The sequence below is a fragment of the Saccopteryx bilineata genome, chromosome 3 (genome assembly GCF_036850765.1).
Source record: "Saccopteryx bilineata isolate mSacBil1 chromosome 3, mSacBil1_pri_phased_curated, whole genome shotgun sequence".
Classification (NCBI taxonomy): Eukaryota; Metazoa; Chordata; class Mammalia; order Chiroptera; family Emballonuridae; genus Saccopteryx; species Saccopteryx bilineata.
The window spans coordinates 94,282,499-94,301,219 of record NC_089492.1 but is presented as its reverse complement, the minus strand read 5'-3'; the positions used below and the strand labels follow the sequence as shown (position 1 = coordinate 94,301,219).

Sequence of the window (18,721 nt, the reverse complement as noted above, 5' to 3'; positions counted from 1 at the left end):
CCGCCACCCTCTATTTAGAAGAACATGATTCTTAATCTTTACTTTCAGGGAGGTTTCTCTTTGTTCAGTACAGGGATCAGAAACCACTGGACATACACTAAGCAAAAAGATTTGGTAGAATATTAACACAGAAATGTTGGAACAAATGGCAGGATGGAAATCAGGAGACGTCTACTGCAGCTGTCCTCCAGAGTTCACGACCCTGCCACTGCGGCCACCACAGATACCCCATGCCTCTGGAGAACTGACAGTGAACCTGCAGTCCAGCTCCTGAAAACACTTCTGAGCATGGACATTGTTTGTCATCTTTTTTTTTTTTTTTTTTTTTTTTTTTTTTCATTTTTCTGAAGCTGGAAACAGGGAGAGACAGTCAGACAGACTCCCGCATGCGCCCGACCGGGATCCACCCGGCACGCCCACCAGGGGCGGTGCTCTGCCCCCCAGGGGGCGATGCTCTGCCCATCCTGGGCGTCGCCATATTGCGACCAGAGCCACTCTAGCGCCTGAGGCAGAGGACACAGAGCCATGCCCAGCGCCCGGGCCATCTTTTGCTCCAATGGAGCCTTGGCTGCGGGAGGGGAAGAGAGAGACAGAGAGGAAAGCGCGGCGGAGGGGTGGAGAAGCAAATGGGCGCTTCTCCTATGTGCCCTGGCCGGGAATCAAACCCGGGTCCTCCGCACGCTAGGCGGACGCTCTACCGCTGAGCCAACCGGCCAGGGCTTTGTTTGTCATCTTACCCTGCCACAGAAGAATGACCTGATCCTCTCTTCCTTCTTCCAAATCTTGTACCACTACTCATCAGTCATTGGCAGAACTCAAATTATATCCATAACTTCAACTCCATAGAAATTTAGAAAATGTGGTTTTAACTTTCTATATGTTTTATTCCAGGAGATGAAGAAACAGAAAAGAATTAGAATGGAAGCTAAATAAAATAAATAATACCTAGTGTAGTCCACTCCTTCTACCAATAATCTTTCAAGTAAACAACCAAAACTACATTCCCACCTAATGCATTCCCTTCTTCAAATAAAAATATGCAATCCAAGGCCCTGGCCGGTTGGCTCAGCGGTAGAGCGTCGGCCTGACGTGTGGAAGTTCTGGGTTCAATTCCCAGCCACGCACATAGGAGAAGCACCCATCTGCTTCTCCCCCCTTTCCTCTCTCCTTTCTCTCTATCTGTCTCTTCCCTTCCCGCAGCCAAGGCTCCATTGGAGCAAAGTGGGCCAGGACGCTGAGGATGGCTCCATGGCCTCTGCCTCAGGTGCTAGAATGGCTCCAGCTGCAACGGAGCAACTCCCCAGATGGGCAGAACATCGCCCCCTCGTGGGCATGCTGGGTGGATTCCGGTCAGGCTCATGAAGGAGTCTGTCTCTCTGCCTCCTGGCTTCTCAGTTCAGAAAAAACAAAAAAAGCAAAAAACGCAATCCTATCCCTTAAATCTTTATAGTCATTGCTATGTGATGTTCCTCTTTCTTCTATTTTAGTCAGAATCCCTTCTTAAGACACTCTCATGTAAAGACTACCTTATAAAGTTAACCACCACCAGCAAATTTCATATAAAAGGAAAGGGGAAACAAAAGAAGTTCATTAATACATACAAAACCAAAGCAAGTAGAAAAAACAAAAAACATGCATAGCTTCTATGGTCCTTTATTCTGCAACTAGTCATGAGACCATAGTTGGTGTTCACAGCTTCCTTATTCCTTTGTTACCTTTGCCAGCTAGTAGGGTGATACAAATCAACAATCCTGAAGGATCTGGACAGTCCTGCTTGTGTTGGGCAGCTTCAGACTTCCACTAACAGTTATCACTGAAAATGGGATTACTAGAAGGAACCCTAGAGAAACCCCTGACCTGGCTTGAAGACATACTCTTCCCTGCCTCTTTTGTGTGGCTGCATCACTATTTCCCTTGGCAATTGCTATCAGTCAGCCCAGCCAGTTCCCCTTAGTTTCTTGATGACTTGGTGATATAATGAACCTACCAAGTGGTCCCCAACCTTTTTTGGGCCATGGACCGGTTTAATGTCAGAAAATGTTTTCACGGACTGGCCTTTAGAGTGGGATGGATAAATGCACAAAATAAAATTATGTGACTGGTGTAAAAACTGTGGTATTTTTAAATATAATTGTCAAACTTACAAGACAAGCATCAAGAGTGAGTCTTAGACGAATGTAACAGAGGGAATCTGGTCATTTTTTTAAAATAAAACTTCGTTTAGACTTAAATATAAATAAAATGAAAATAATGTAAGTTATTTATTCTTTCTCTGCAGACCGGTACCAAATGGCCCACTGACTTGTACCGGTCCGCGGCCCCAGGGGTTGGGGACCACTGCACTAGGGAAAACAGAACCCGATATCATAGGAGCAGGAGGCACTTACTTCGCAAGTGCAGGATAAGGCTTACCTGTGGGAGACAACCCTTTCCCTTCTACTCTTTTCTGGTCTCCTGTATTCTGGCTGTGGAGAAAACAGCAACTTGGTTAGAGCATATACTGCACTTGAAGGATAGCACACCCAGCTTGCTAAGCCTTATCTCCTATCGGGGCTGTAACTGGGTCTTCACTACTCCATCCCGCTTCCTATAAGGCCAGCTGCTTTTGGGCAATGTGGTTCATAATAAAAGCATTGAATCCTATGGTAGTCAGTGTACTGCCTCAATTCTTTTTCTGTAAAATGGGTTCCATGCTGGTGAACAAGGTATTCATACTGTCCAACAACAATGGTGCTGGCAGAAGCACTGCAGGAAGAAGAAGCAAATTCATAGCTGAAATAAATGTTTGTTCCACAAATAACTGTGCACTCCACGATGGAAGGGCTCCCATGTACCAGTCTGCTGGCTGGTCTTCCTTGGAGTATGGTAATCCACACTAGGGGTCAGGTTTGGAATCTGCTGTTTGCACATTGGGTGCTCAGCAGCCAGGTTAGCCTTGATGGGAATTCCACGTTGATGAACTCACACATGCCATCCATTCCTGTTGCCACATCCCCTCAGTCAGTGGTGGAATTCAGATGGTTCACACTGGTTCGGCAGAATTGATACCTAATTTTTTGTAGAGTTCTTCGAACCAGTTGTTAAAATGGCACTTGTAATCAGGGTTCTCTCTAACGTAGGCGTCTGGGCAGCTGCCCAATGTGGAAATCACAAATTTACACTCCTTATCTGCACAACAATGTATTCTAAGCACCCATAGTAATGTTCATTCCATCCATAGGTGAAAAAAAATTGCAAGTGAGGACGCCAATCAAGAAGTAATGTGAAAATATCTTAAATAACAGTTTTTTGTCAGGTATTATTTAATATTTTTTCATCAGTATTTTAAAATTCTTATAACACAATCTAGTTTTGTGTACCTCTTTTATTGTTCTTATTTAAGTATTAAGTGCATGAAATAATAAACTATCTTTCAATATATTGTTTTTTTTATTCTTTTTTTTTTTTCTGAAGTTGGAAACAGGGAGGCAGTCAGACAGACTCCCGCATGCACCCGACCGGGATCCACCCGGCACGCCCACCAGGGGGCAATGCTCTGCCCATCTGGGGTGTTGCTCTGTTGCAACCAGAGACATTCTAGCGCCTGAGGCAGAGGCCATGGAGCCATCCTCAGCGCCCAGGCCAACTTTGCTCCAATGGAGCCTTGGCTGCGGGAGGGGAAGAGAGAGACAGAGAGGAAGGAGGGGGGAGGGGTGGAGAAGCAAATGGGCGCTTCTCTTGTGTGCCATGGCTGGGAATTGAACTCTGGACTCCTGCACACCAGGCTGACGCTCTACCACTGAGCAAACCAGCCAGGGCCCATTTTTTTTATTCTTAAAGTGGTATTTAGGGCAGAGAACTAAATACTGGTTGTTAAATTACACTGCTCATAAAATTAGAAGATATTTTATCGCTTCATATTCATTTTGAAATATCCTTTAACTTTTGTGAGTAGTACATTTGAATCCCACCACTGCCTTCATTCATTTTGAACAAGCCCTTGGGGGAAAGCTGGCTGACAACTACAGAAGTCTTCTTGCCCAATTGTTTCTCAAAAGCCTCCTCAGGAGAAGGTGCCTTTGGTGAACATTCACGAGGGGACACAATATGCTCAAACTCTGTGTCCAGAGCTACAAGGAAAATGTTGCTTATAGTCACTGCTACCCTGAAATATGGGGGGACATATAAGAGAAGTGGAAAAGGACACCTAGAGTCAATGGCAAATATTTCATGTAGGTCCATCTTGGGACCACTTCTCCTTTACCATAGCTAAGATGTTGATGTTATAGACTCTTGGTTCTAATTCTAGGTCCCCTGTTTACCAGTTGTGGTTTCTTAACTTCTCTGTGCCTCAAACCTCAGTTTTCTCATCTGTTAAGTGGGCATAGTAATGGCACCGACCTTGCCCTGTTGTTGTGAGGTAAGTCCTCAGCACTCCGCAATCACATGGCATAGTCCCTTAGGTGGTAGGATTTCTTATAAATCGAGGATTACTGGCAAGGGCTTTAGTAGTAAGCTCCATGAGGTCCCGCAAGGAGCAGGTGACTCCTCAACTGCTGAACTGGCTGGTGCTGAGTACAGCAGCTGGCAAGTACCTGTTGAATGAACAATGAATGGGTGCAAACAGAAGGAGGAAGCTTGTGCCTCCAGGCCTCTCCATCCCCAGCCTTGTAAATGTGACAAGGCAGCAGTGTGGAAAAGCTTTGGTTTAGGGGTCTGATGTTGAATTGAATGCTGTCTTTGCCAATTACCAGGCCCAAGACTCTGGGAGAGTTAATTTATTGTTTCTTCTATTGTAAATGGAGCCGATAGTGTCCCTCCTGCCCACCCCAATGTTTGTGTGGAAGAGGATGTGAGATGGTCTATTCCTGAGCCTAGTTCAGCAAGAGTCTGGCCTGACCGTCGCGGATTCTACCCTGGACGGGCCCTGGCCGCCCAGAAGCCAGGGCGGGGCTTCCGGGTGCGGACGCGCCAAGGCGTGGAAAAACTGCACGTGGGGTGCAGCCCCGCCTGCGGTGGCTTCCGCGGGACTGCAGTGGCGGGCCACCTTCCCGCTGCCCCGGGGCCTGTGAGGACGTGTGCGGGAGGGGGCCGGGCGTCCGCAGCAGAAGGCGGAGTCCGCGGGGAAAGCGAAACCGAGAGCGAGCGGCGCAGTGCCCGCCCGGCTTCCGAGGACGGCGGCGGCGGCGGCGCGAGGTGAGCGAGGTGGCGACGCGGGGCGCGCGGGCGGCACCGGCGCAGCGAGGGGCGCGCACAGCCCCGTCCCCAGCTCGCGTCCCCAGCCTGGGTCGTGACTCCGGGGAGAGGCCCCGACCCCTGGCCGCGCGCGCCGGGAGCGCCCTCCCAGGCCTGCAGCCGGTGCGGAGCTCTTCCCGGCCCCCGGCGCGCTGGGAGCTGAAAGCTGTTTTCTTCCCGCGAAGAATTTTACTCAGAGCAAGTAACGAAAAGCCCAGGCCGGGTGGGGGTGGCGGATCCAGTGGGAAGCAGCTAGGCCCTATGACTTGACAGAGAGATAGGGAATATGGATGCATAAATGACCCATACCCTGGCTCAGTAATTCTCTCGCCAAAAATCTTTTTCCTAGACCGCTACAATTGCTTCCCAATTGCCCGGCCTTAGCCAGCTCCGTCCCCGCACCCCCCCCCCCCCCCCCCCCCCCCCGGCTCTGACCGCACTGCCGTTCATGGGACAGGGCCACGCACGCCTGCCTCAGGGTCTGTGTCTTCTTCCAGGAGAGCTCTTCCCTCAGAAACCTGCATGGGCCAATCTCTGACTTTCCCCAACATTTCTTGACTGTCACTTTTGTTAGAGCCGTCTCCCGTGAACAACCTGTATATAAGAGGAACCCCACCCCTCTTTCACTGTCCCCCTTTCTCTGCTTCAGTTGTCAACTTAGTACTTATCTCCCTGTGACATTTTTTATGGGTCCTTCTGTGGTCCTCCCTACTAAGTTCACCAGAGCAGGGTTTTTGTTCACTGGTATAACCCCAGCACCTAGAACATAATAGGTGCTCATAAAATAGTTTAATGAATGGTTATTCATAACTTCTCTTTTGAATTCCAGAATAGTAAGCTTTCCTATTGTCTGTGATTACTTTAGCACTAGAAATGCCTTACCAGATGGAAAGGAAATGGTACTCTCTGCTGTCATTTTAGGATCTTAGCATCTTGGGCTGACTGTGCTCTTTTTCTTCAGTTTGCTTATTTGAACCTGAAGATCTCTAACATTCAACCTGTAGTCCGTTCACTTAATTCATCAGGTCCTACTTGAGTGCGTGTTGCATGCAACTTGTGGAGGACCTGGAGGAGGCTCGGCCAGCAGGAGCTTACAATGTGCCCTCAAGAGACCCAGGCACAGCCCGAGTTACTTCTGGGCATAGTTAGCGGGTTTATATGCTGTTTGTTAGTGATTATGGTAGCGATTTCTTGTAGGAAAATAACATAGTATTAAAACAAGATTTACTTTAAAATAGTTAAAAAGAATCATGCTGTTTCTTTTATTTACCAAATTTATAAGTACTTTTTATCATTATTATTTTTATTCAATGAGAGGAGGGAGGCAGAGAGATGGACTTTTGCATGCTCCCTGACTAGGATCCATTGGGCAAGCCCACTAGAGGGCATGCTCTGCCCATCTGAGACGTTGCTCCATTGCTCAGCAACCAAGCTCTTCTTAGTGCCTGAGGTGGAGGCCATGGAGCCATCCTCAGCACCTGAAGCCAACTCACTCCAATCAAGCCATGGCTGGAGGGGGGTGTTGAGAGGGGAAGTAGTGGATAAGCGGACGGGCGCTTCTCCTGTGTGCCCTGACTGGGAATCCAACCTGGGATGTCCACAGCCCTGGTCCATGCTCTACCACTGAGCTGACTGGTCAGGGCTCTAAGTACTTTTCAAATAAGTCAGTTTAGCACTTTTATAAGTTTGCACATGTATTTCACTTATATTCAAACTGGCATGTCATTCTGATGATTAGCAGTTACTTAGAGTTAAAAGTGCTGAGGACTTAAAAATTTTGATAGGACTTTTTGTTAAGTAAATGATAAGGACTATTCCATAACTGCTGTTCTGAGATCTGTGACCCTCCTCCAGCTGGGTGTATGGTCTCATGGTTGTGACTAAATTACATGACACTTGGGTTCCTGAAAATAATGGTATGACTGCAGATATTCATTCTGAAACCTTGGGCCAGGTGTGTTCTGGTATTCAGATTTTGGATTTTAGAAAGACATTGCAGCATAAACCCTGTCTATTATGTAGTCCTCTCAGCAGGATTTGGGGGCATCACTTTACAATAAAACATATTTCTGCAGTCATATGATAAATAGGCAACAAAGTATGATAAAGACTCCAAATAAGTCATGTCAGTTTAGGTCTAGACACGGGGCTACAAATCCACCAAAAACAAAACAAATGAAAACAAAATAAACCTCAATTTTCAGTGCTTTTTGGTTTTTGAATTGCAGACCAGAAGCCCCCTTAATTGAGGACCACTGGTGTGGGGGATTCTGCCAAATGCTTTTTGTTGGATTTACTCCTCATAACCTGTGAACCAGGTTTTTCCAGGACATGAATCAGAGGTTCAGAAAGGTGTCTAGCCCAGTTCTCTGTGACGCTAAAGCCTAACTCACCACTGTACTAAGTAGTATTCTGAAAATGTTGCCGTTGCTCAGATCTAGGCACTTCCAGCACCCTGCTTCCAGCCACCCCATTGCTCACCCAAACTAGTGCAGCAGCATCTACTTGGTTTCCCAGCTTTTATTCATGCTTCACTCCCCCTTACATACCCAGCCGCTCCCCCATACTGTGTTCTCTACACAGTATCAGAGCGATCATTTAAAACATACCATATTTCCAGCCAGAGTACACAGGAGAAGCGCCTATCTGCTTCTCATCCTTCCCCTTCTCCTTTCTCTCTATCTCTCTCTTCCCCTCCTGCAGCCAAGGATCCATTGGAGCAAAGTTGGCTTGGGCTGAGGATGGCTCCATGGCCTCCGCCTCAGGCGCTAGAATGGCCCCGGTTGCAGCAGAGCAATGCTCCAGATGGGCAGAGTATCACCCCCTGGTGTGTTTGCCTCCCCACTTATCTCTCCAGGAAAAAACCCAAAAAAAACCCCATACCATAATTCCCCATGTATAAGATGCGCCCATGTATAAGGTGCACCTTAATTTTGGGGCCCAAAATTTGAAAAGAAACGTATTACATAAAGTTATTGAACTCAAGTTTTATTTATCATAAAATTCATACAGCTCCTCATCACTGTCAAAACTCCCATCCATTAGCTTGTCCTCATCTGTGACTGATGATGAATCACTGTCTTCAACAATGGATGCAGAAAAAGCAGGAAATGCAAGTAAGAAAACTACAACCACTGTATAAGACACAGCCAGTTTTTAGACCCCAAATTTTTCAAAAAAGGGTGCATCTTCTACATGGGGAAATACGGTACATCCAGTCACATCACCCCTCTACTGAGAACCCTCAAACAGTTTTCTATTACAATTGGAGTAGGATCCATTGCCTCTGACCATGACCCACAGGGCTATGTGCTGTGGCCCCTGCCCAGCTCTCTCAAACCCTCTGCCTGAGGTACTTCTCCCCCATTTCTTGGTATGATGCATTTTGTCATCATTCAGACTTGATTTGAAAGTTGCCTCCTACGAAAGGTCTTTTCCAACTACTGTATCTAAATCCCCTCCCTCATATTTCTGCCTCCACCTACCAACTGACCCTCTCTCCTGTACCCCTGGTTAATTTTATCATAGCACTTCTGGCCATCTGGTCACCATAATTTCCACTCCTGTTAATTGTTTTTGCACATGGTCATTTTCTTTCTTCCTTTAGGGGAATGCGGGTAAGGACCTGTTCTGTCTTCTTCATGCCTGTATACTCAGTGTCACAATAGTGTTTGGCATTTGATAAGCATTTGCTGAATGAATGAAAGATGCCAAAAAACAGCAGGAAAAGAAAAGAGAGAAGATGAAGTTTAAAGTGGAGTATTTAATTTTAATGAATCATTATCTCATTCAACTGTACACCATCCAGGGGTTTAACATTTTGTACTTGCCACTAGGTATTGGTGATACAAAAATGAGTAAGACTTAGAACCTCCTCCCTAATCAGAGAGCTTACTGTTTAGTTTAAAAGCATTTAGGAGCCCTGGTCAGTTAGCTCAGTGGTAGAGCATTGGCCTGGTGTATAGATGTCCTGGGTTTGATTCCTGGTGAGGGCACAGAGGAGGAGTATCCATCTGCTTCTCTGCCCCTCCCTCTCTTGCCTCTCTCTCTTTCCCTCTACCCCTCCTGCAGCCATGGTTCAATTGGAGTGAGTTGGCTCCCGGCATTGAGGATGGCTCCATGGCCTCCCCTTCAGGTGCTAAGAAGTGCTTGGTTGCTGAACAACGAAGCAAGGCCCCAGATGGACAGCTCTCCCTAGTGGGCTTGCCGGATGGATTCAGATTGGGGTGCAAGCGGGTTTGTCTCTTTGCCTCGCCTCCTCTAAATGAATAAAAAAAAACAACAACCATTCAGGACTGTGAAAGAAGCTGGATAAGGTGGAGTAACAGGCCCTAGGAGGGGTACTAGTTACCCCTCCATCATTAAAATAGGTTGTGCTGATCTTCACACATGAGTGAGAATTGCCTGGTGGATAGAGTATGTAGATACAGCATTATGAGCAGAGATAAACATATACACGTCATGGAGGTGAGGGTGATGTGGAGTTATTTTGGTATTCCTTCATTCATTTTGAGCCCCTCTTGTAAGCCTGGATTCTTCCTTTTTGTAGCTCCTGATCTCATTTGGAAGAATCAGTTAAATAAGCAATTATAATAATAGGGACGGGGCTGTGTTAGTGTCAAATCAGGACCTCTTCTTGGCTGTCTGAAATGACATTTGAGCTGAGATCTATAGGAAGTAATAGTTCAACAAGCAAAGGCAGCAGAAGGGGAAGAGTCAAGAGCATTTTAGAAAGAAGCATGTTGCACAAAAGCAGTTGGAACTCGGGAAACAGCCAGTGCTGGAGGCACACTTTTAAGCATCATTGTTTTATAGGTGGAATTTAAAGCCACAAGCCTAGACTCCAAGACCAAGGTAGTGAATGTAAATAGAGAAGAGAGGAATTTTGAGGACTGGGCCCTGGGACACAACAATAGTTAGAAGAGCCTAACCAGGCAGTGGCACAGTGGATAGGGCATCAGCCTGGGATGCTGAGGACCCAGGGTTTGAAACCCCAATGTCACTGGTTTGAGCGCAAGCTCATCCGGCTTGAATACAGGCTCGCTAACTTGAGCTTGGGATCATAGACATGACCCCATGGTTGCTGGTTTGAGTCCAAGGGTTGCTGGATTGAAGCACAAGATCTCTGGCTTGAGTCCAAGGTCACTGGCTTGATCAAGGTGTCACTGGCTCAGCTGTAGCCCCCCCACCCCCGGTCCAGGCACCTATGAGAAATCAATCAATGAACAAATCAGGTGTCACAATGAAGAATTGATACTTCTAATCTCTCTCTCTTCCTGTCTTCCCCTCTCTCCTTCTCTGTTTCTCTCTCTCGCTTGCATATATATTTAGAAGAAAGGAGGAACCAGGAGGCAAGGAGACAGAGAAGGCAGAGGGAATGAGCAACCATGTCAAATGCTCTTTTATGGTCAAGAAGACAAAGATTAAGAAGCAACTACTAGTTTTAGAGATGGGGAAAGCATTGATAAACTTGAAAGAACAGTTTTGGTGGCTTGTGAGGACTCCATGATTGGCTTGATGTTTCAAAAGATCATGATGTGGTTACTGTTTAAAAAAAAATGGAAAATGGCAAGTGTCAGTGAAGATGTGGAGAAATTGGAACACTAGTGCATTGCTGGTAGAAATATAATATGGTATAACCACTGTGGAAAAAAACATAATGATTCCTCAAAATGTTAAACATAGAATTACCATATGACTTAGCAATTCCACTTCTATGTATACATATATCCAAACTATATGAAAGTAGGGACGTGGACAGATATTTGTATACCAATGTTCATAGCAGTATTACTCACACTAAGCCAAAAAGTTGGAACAATACAAGTGACCATCAACAGATGAATGGATCAACAAACTGTGGTATAGAATATACCAGGAGTCTCTAAACTACGGCCTGCGGGCCACATGCGGCCCCCTGAGGCCATTTATCCGGCCCCCACCACACTTCCAGAAGGGGCACCTCTTTCATTGGTGGCCAGTGAGAGGAGCACAGGATGCATCCTGTGCTCCTGGAGCACTGTATGTGGCAGCGCCGCAAAGCGCGGCATCTCCGCAAAGCGCGGCATCGCTCACTTACAGTACTACTTCCGGTGATGCGGGACGCACGCATCAAGGCTCTGGAAGCGCGTCATATCACTTGTTATGGCTAGCAGTGACAAATATGGAATCGAACATTGACCATCTCATTAGCCAAAAGTAGGCCCATAGTTCCCATTGAAATACTGGTCAGTTTGTTGATTTAAATTTACTTGTTCTTTATTTTAAATATTGTATTTGTTCCCATTTTGTTTTTTTACTTTAAAATAAGATATGTGCAGTGTGCATAGGGATTTTTTCATAGTTTTTTTTATAGTCCAGCCCTCCCAACGGTCTGAGGGACAGTGAACTGGCCCCCTGTGTAAAAAGTTTGAGGACCCCTGGTGTATACACATGATGGATTATTTATTCAGCCTTAGAAAGGAAGGAAATTCTCATACGTGCTACAACATGGGTGAACCTTGAAGACATTATGGTAAATAAAATAACCACACACAAAAAGACAAAAGTTGTATGATTCCACTTCTTTGAGGTTCCAACTCCATAGAGATGGAAAGTATTGTTGGTTACCAGGAGATGAGAGGATGGTGAGTGGGAAGGTATTGTTTAATGTGGATAGACTTTCTGTTTGGGAAGATGAGTTCTGGTGGTAAAGACAATGATGTCTGCTGTAAGGCCAGTGGCCATGGCCATGAAGGTTCTCAATGGATTCGGGCAGACGGTACAGGAACAGTGCAGCCACAAAATGATGGGCTATTCCATTTATTCAAGACTCCTAACAGCAAATAAACAGGGAAAACCATTTCCCTTTCTTTCTCCGAACTCTCCTGTACTCACAGGCCCCAACCAGCCTCAGCAGGGCTCCCAAGCCCCTCAACACTCCCCCTCTCCCTCTGGACTCACCAGCAAAACAGGCTGAGGGGAAAAACTCCTTCTCCAGCAAACAACTGCCCCCCCCCCCATGGAGGCAGGCAGTCTGCAATTTGCAATCTGCTGCCCTAAGGGCAAGCATCGCAGGCTTCCATAGACTATACACACATGGTGCTGCCCAATACAAGCAAGCAAACCTAAAAAACACTTGTTTGCCCAACACTGCACAACATTGTGCTTGTTGCTTAAATCCCATGTATTGTACACTTAAAAATGGTTAAAAGGGTACATTTTATGTTATGTATATTTTACCACAAAAGAAAATCACAGTGGCTGCAGGGTAGAGGAGGAGTGTCAGTGGCTGTGAGGAACTGGTTCTGAGGTTCTGGCAGCAGTCCTGGAGTGAGATGGTGGCTTGAAGCAGGACAGCGGCCGTGATGTGGTGGAGAAGTAGAAGGATTTGTGGATCAGGACTTTGTTATAGATAAGAAAGTGGGGAAGGAAATGTCAAGGATGCCTCGCAGATTCATGGCTTTCAGACGTGGATGTATAGTGGAGTGATATTCTGAGACAGGACTCTCCAAACCAGCTTAAGGGAAGATCATAAATACCATTTTGGATCTTTTGCATTTACCATAAATTTCTTTCAAGATGTCTAAGTGGAGATGTTGGATAGAGAGATCTGAAATTCAGAGAGAGGTTCATAAGTGGTATGTAAATATTAGAGTTAATGACAGATAGCTGATCATTGAAATCATGGACATGAAAGATATAACCTTGGGGGAAAAGTATGAAGTAATGACTATAGAGTATTTGGATGAAACCTTGGGGAACTCTAGCATTAAGAACCTGTGAAGGCCTGACCTGTGGTGGCGCAGTGGATAAAGCGTCGACCTGGAAATGCGGAGGTCGCCGGTTCGAAACCCTGGGCTTGCCTGGTCAAGGCACATATGGGAGTTGATGCTTCTAGCTCCTCCCCACCTTCTCTCTCTGTCTCTCTCTCCTCTCTCTCTCCCTCTCTGTCTCCCTTTCTCTCTCCTCTCTAAAATGAATAAATAAAATTAAGAAAAAGAAAAAGAAAAAAAAAAAAAAAAAAAACCTGTGAAGAATCTGACCAGGCAGTGGCGCAGTGGATAGAGCGTTGGGCTGGGATGCAGAGGACCCAGGTTCGAGACCTTGAGGTCGCCAGCTTGAGTGCGGGCTCATCTGGTTTCAGCAAAAGCTCACCAGCTTGGACCCAAGGTCGCTGGCTCGAGCAAGGGGTTACTCGGTCTGCTGAAGGCCCACAGTCAAGGCACATATGAGAAAGCAATCAATGAACAACTAAGGTGTCGCAACAAAAAAACCCTGATGATTGATGCTTCTCATCTCTCTTCATTCTTGTCTGTCTGCCCCTGTCTATCCCTCTCTCTGACTCTCTCTCTGTCCCTGTAAAAAAAAAAAAAAGAAAAGAACCTATGAAGATAAGTGTTAGAAAACCTGACTGGTGGTGGTGCAGTGGGTAGAGCACTGATCTGGGACATTGAGGTCCCAGGTTCAAAACCCAGAGGTCACCAGCTTGAGTGGGGGCTCATCCAGCTTGAGTATGGGGTTGCTAGCTTGAGCATGGGATCACCGATATGATGGTTGCTGGCTTAAGCAAGGGGTTGCTGGAGCTCCCTGGTCAAGGTACATATGAGAAAGCAATCAGTGAACAACAGTGGTTCTCAAAGTGTGAGCCAGGGTGCACTGGTGCGCCCTAGATTTCCAGGTGCACCCTATGGTATTCCAGAGAAATATGTGCCTGTTGGGGACCAAAAAACCAAAAGGGTTTTTGGAGTTTAGATATTTTGGGGACAGAGGTGTGGGGAATTGGCTGTAAACTGACAGTCTGCCCAACCCCCCACCTCACTTGCCTGATTAGGTTGCAAAAGACTGTTAAGCTGTGATGCTGGATTGTTTACACTACCCCCCATGTTCCCCCGCAAAGACTGGAGGCAAGTTTCTTCTATCCTTCGTTTGGTGTAAAGTTAAGATGATATGTATGGTGTTGGTTTTCTGCATTCAACACAATTAAGAGTAAAAAGAGAGGAATCTTCAATGTATTGACGAGGAAATGAGAGTTTACCTTTCAAACATATGCCCAAACATTGGAGAAATCACTAGGACACATCAGGCTCACGTTTCTCATAAACACAAGAATGAAAAAACTTAACACATTCGCAAGGGGACCTGCCGAATTTACATAAGATAATTTACAAAGATACATAAGAATGTATCTATATATGTAAAAAGATAACCTTTTTGTCGTTTTTTTATTTTTTAACCCCTTTTTTTTACAAATTCTAAAAAGCCTAACTCAAAAAATGTAACATAGAAATGTTTTTTAATGTCAGAATAAATTTAATTTTGTAATTTATTTCATTTAATTACCATAAAAGCACGCTTGGACTTTATATTTTTTCTTTAATATTTGACTTAATTATTATAACATATTTCTCAGAAATTTGTATATAGTGCGCTTACAATTATTTGTAGATTTTAAATGCGCCCCGACTTCAAAAGTTTGAGAACCACTGAACTAGGTGTCGCAACGAAGAATTGATGCTTCCCATCACTCCCTTCCTCAGTCTGTCTGTTTCTCTCTCTTTCTCAAAAAAAAAAAAAAGTGTTAGGAAGAAAGGTTGGCTTTGGAAGAAAAAATTAAAAGAACTTTCCAACAAGAAATGAAAGTTCTGCAAGGTCTGCTTTCTGTCTCTATTCTACATTTTTCATATAAATGGAATCATATAATATGTGACCTTTTGTGTTTAGCTTCTTTCATTTATCATGTTTTTGAGGTTTATCTATGTTGTAGAATATTTCTACACTTCATTCTTTTTATGGCTGAATAGGATTCCCAGAACACATATACCAAATTTTGTTAACAATTTATCAGCCGATGGACATTTGGATTGTTTTTACTTTTTGTCTCTTGGGAGTATTGATGATACGAACATCTTTGTATAAGTATTTGTTTGAAAAACTATTTTTCAATTCTTTAGGTATAGATCTATGAGTGGAATTGCTGTGTTGTATGGTAAATCTAAGCTTAACTTTTTGAGGAAATAAATTTTTTTCCTTAGAGGCTACACAGTTTTGCATATTCATCAGCAGTGGTGGGAAAATTTCAATTTCTTTATATCAATACTTATTCTGTGTTAATTGTGCCAATACTATTATTGCCATTTTAGTGGTGTGAAGTGGTAAATTCCAGTAGTTGTGGTTTTGATTTGTGTTTCTCTAATGACTAATAATGTTAAGCATCTTTTTATGTGCTTGGCCATTTATATATCTTCTTTTGAGAAATATCTGTTCCCATATATTTTTTAGCGAGAGATTGAGGGACACACAGGGACAGACAGACAGAAAGGGAAAGAGATGAGAAGCATCAACTCATAGTTGCAGCTTCTTAGTTGTTCATTGATTGCTTTGTCATATGTTCCTTGACTGGAGGGCTCCAGCCAAGCTAGTGACCCCTTGCTCAAGCCAGCGACCTTGTACTTTAAACCAGCAACTTTTGAGTGTGACTATGGCGTCATGTCTATGATCCTACACTCAAGCTGGTGAGCCTGCGCTCAAGCCTGTTACCTCAGGCTTTTGTACCTGGGTCCTCAGCGTCCCAGGCCAGTGCTCTATCCATTGCACCACCGCCTGGTCAGGCATATCTGTTCCCATCCTTTGCCTGCTTTTTAACTGGGTTGTCATTTTGTCGAGTTACGAGTTCTTCATATATTCTGGATACTAGACCTGTTTCACATGGTCAAAATGATTTATAAATACCTCATTCTGGAGATTGTCTTTTATTTTTGCCATAGTGTCCTTTGGTACACAAATGTTTTTAACTTTGGGAAAGCCTAATTTATCTATTTTCTTTTGTTACTTGTGCTTTTGTTATCATGGCAAAGATTTCATTGCAAATCCATGGTTAGGAATATTTACCCTTATGTTTTCTTCTAAGTGTTTTATAGTTTAGGTTTGTATATAGAAATTTTACATTCTTTAGATTTTGTTTATTATTTAAATCATTGCTATGAGTTAGTCCACTGCAACCCATAAACTGGGATCCAGATATACCTAGGTCAGTTGTCCTAACATTGACTTCTTCAAATTTCAAAGGGAGGATATTTTGAATTTCCTAGGAGAATGTATTTCCATAGAGCTAAATGCTTCATGATTTAATAAGCTTCACTTTATGTATATAACCTCAGTCTTTTCCTTCTCAACATAAAGAATCCTAATTCTATTTCTGCAGCCCTTGCAAGCAGGTGGACAGACTTGCTTTCTGGTACTCAGTGAAAGCAAAGAAAAATGACAGGCCCCTTCCTTGTTGGCCAGTTGAGTTTTTTTTTTTTTTTTCTTTTCATTTTTCTGAAGCTGGAAACAGGGAGAGACAGTCAGACAGACTCCCGCATGCGCCCGACCGGGATCCACCCGGCACGCCCACCAGGGGCGGTGCTCTGCCCACCAGGGGGCGGTGCTCTGCCCATCCTGGGTGTCGCCATGTTGCGACCAGAGCCACTCTAGCACCTGCGGCAGAGGCCACAGAGCCATCCCCAGCGCCCGGGCCATCTTTGCTCCAATGGAGCCTTGGCTGCGGGAGGGGAAGAGAGAGACAGAGAGGAAAGCGCGGCGGAGGGGTGGAGAAGCAAATAGGCGCTTCTCCTGTGTGCCCTGGCCGGGAATCGAACCCGGGTCCTCCGCACGCTAGGCCGATGCTCTACCGCTGAGCCAACCAGCCAGGGCGGCCAGTTGAGTTTTGAAGTTAGAAAATTTTGGAGAAATTAGCTTGATTGTGCAGTCCATGAGAGAAAGAAAATTTTAAAAGAAAGCTTTCTCTGGATTTGTGTATGGCTAAGATGAGTCATATAAAAGAAGTTCTTATACCATTTTGTCTCCTAAGCTGGAGTGGGAAAACTCGATTAAATATGTTCTGTGAGTGTCACTTCTTTTAAACATCACTTGCATTGTAGGTTACCGGAGGAAGAAATGGCCAGTGATCTTTCATCAGGTTTCTACATAGATGCAATTAATAAATACCGTCAGAAGAACAACGTAAAAGTTGACTATCGTGAGCTATGTAAGACAGGACCTCCACATGACTTAAGGTAAGATTCCTTTTAAAATTTTTGTTTTGTATTTTTCTGAAGTGAGAAGTGGGGAGGCAGACAGACTCCTACATGTGCCTGATGGGATCCACCCGGCATGCCCACCAGGGGGTGATGCTCTGCCCCTCTGGGGCTTTGCTTTGTTGTGACCAGAGCCATTCTGGTGCCCGAGGCAGAGGCCATAGAGCCATCCTCAGCACCTAGGCCAACTTTGCTCAAATGGAGCCTTGGCTGTGGGAGGGGAAGAGAGAGATAGAAAGGAGAGGGGGAAGGGTAGAGAAGCAGATGAGCGCTTCTCCTGTGTGCCCTGACCAGGAATCGAACCTGGGACTTCCACATGCCTGGCCAATGCTGTACTGCTGAGCCAACTGGCCAGGGCTGGTAAGATACTTTTTTAATTTTTATTTTTTCAGTGAGAGGAGGGAAGGCAGAGATAGACTCTCACAGGCACCCAGACTGGGATCCACCGGCAAGCCCACTAGGGGGCAGTACTCTGCTCAACTGGGGCATTGCTTTGTTGCTCAGCAACCAAGCTCTTCTTAGTGCCTGAGACAGAGGCTATGGAACCATCCTCAGTGCCTGGGGACAACTCGCTCCAATTGAGCCATGGCTGCAGGAGTAGAGGGGAAGAGAGAGAGAGAGAAAGAGAGAGAGAGAGGGAGAAGTGAGAGGGAGAGGGGTGGAGAAGCAGATGGGTGCTTCTCCTGTGTGCCCTGACCAGGAATTGAACCTGGAACATCCACATGCTGGGCTAATGCTCTACCACTGAGCCAACTAGCCAGGGCCGATAAGATGCTATTTTTTTTTCCGATAAAATGCTATTTTAAAAAAGGATATAAACCTATGAAATATAAACTAAGGGAATGACAACTCGGGCACAATTTTGAAGTTAATACTTTAGAGCCAGAGTTTCTACAGAGTTCTTTGAGAGAGTCTTCTTGGTGTAAAATTGCAATTTCAGAGGACTGCAGAAAAAAGAGTATATAAGCTTTCCCATGTTTCAAGATGATGTGCTGTTAGGCAGTTTGGAGGTGACTGCTCATATTCTATAATGAACATAGATCAAAACCTTCAAAGGTAGCCATAAGAGACAGTGGTGATTAGAATACTTATCTCTAGATAATGCATGAGTTTAATAAATTTTCTGAATATTTTCTTTGTAAACAGGTTTACATTTCAAGTTATAATAGATGGGAGAGAATATCCTAAAGCTGAAGGTAAATCAAAGAGGGATGCAAGAAATGCTGCAGCCAAAATAGCTATTGACATACTTAATAAAGAAAAACAGGTGAGTAATTGCTTTTTTCCCCTAGTGAAAAGGTACTCACAATGTGACTATATTTTCCTTGGTGAGACAATACTGACATACAGAATAAAGGCATCAGTAGGTTCCTTTACATTTACAAGTTCAGTTCTGTCTTTTTCCCATCCCCATTTCTGTAGAACCCTGAATGAGAGGTATGCCCAGGAAA

At 44.8% G+C, this 18,721-nt stretch overlaps 1 protein-coding gene across 3 annotated transcripts in view; it reads left to right on the top strand.

Moving 5' to 3' along the window:
* Window positions 1-4,990: 4,990 nt before the first annotated feature.
* The window catches only part of EIF2AK2 (eukaryotic translation initiation factor 2 alpha kinase 2), a 39,297-nt gene continuing 25,566 nt past the window's right edge, over window positions 4,991-18,721 (top strand). The window contains exons 1-3 of one of the 3 annotated variants that reach the window (XM_066266909.1): window positions 4,991-5,175; window positions 17,115-17,249; window positions 18,417-18,537. In XM_066266909.1, coding sequence (XP_066123006.1) covers window positions 17,131-17,249; window positions 18,417-18,537 — 240 coding nt within the window. In that variant the 5' untranslated portion in view covers window positions 4,991-5,175; window positions 17,115-17,130. The other 2 variants (XM_066266910.1, XM_066266911.1) reach the window with 2 other exon arrangements.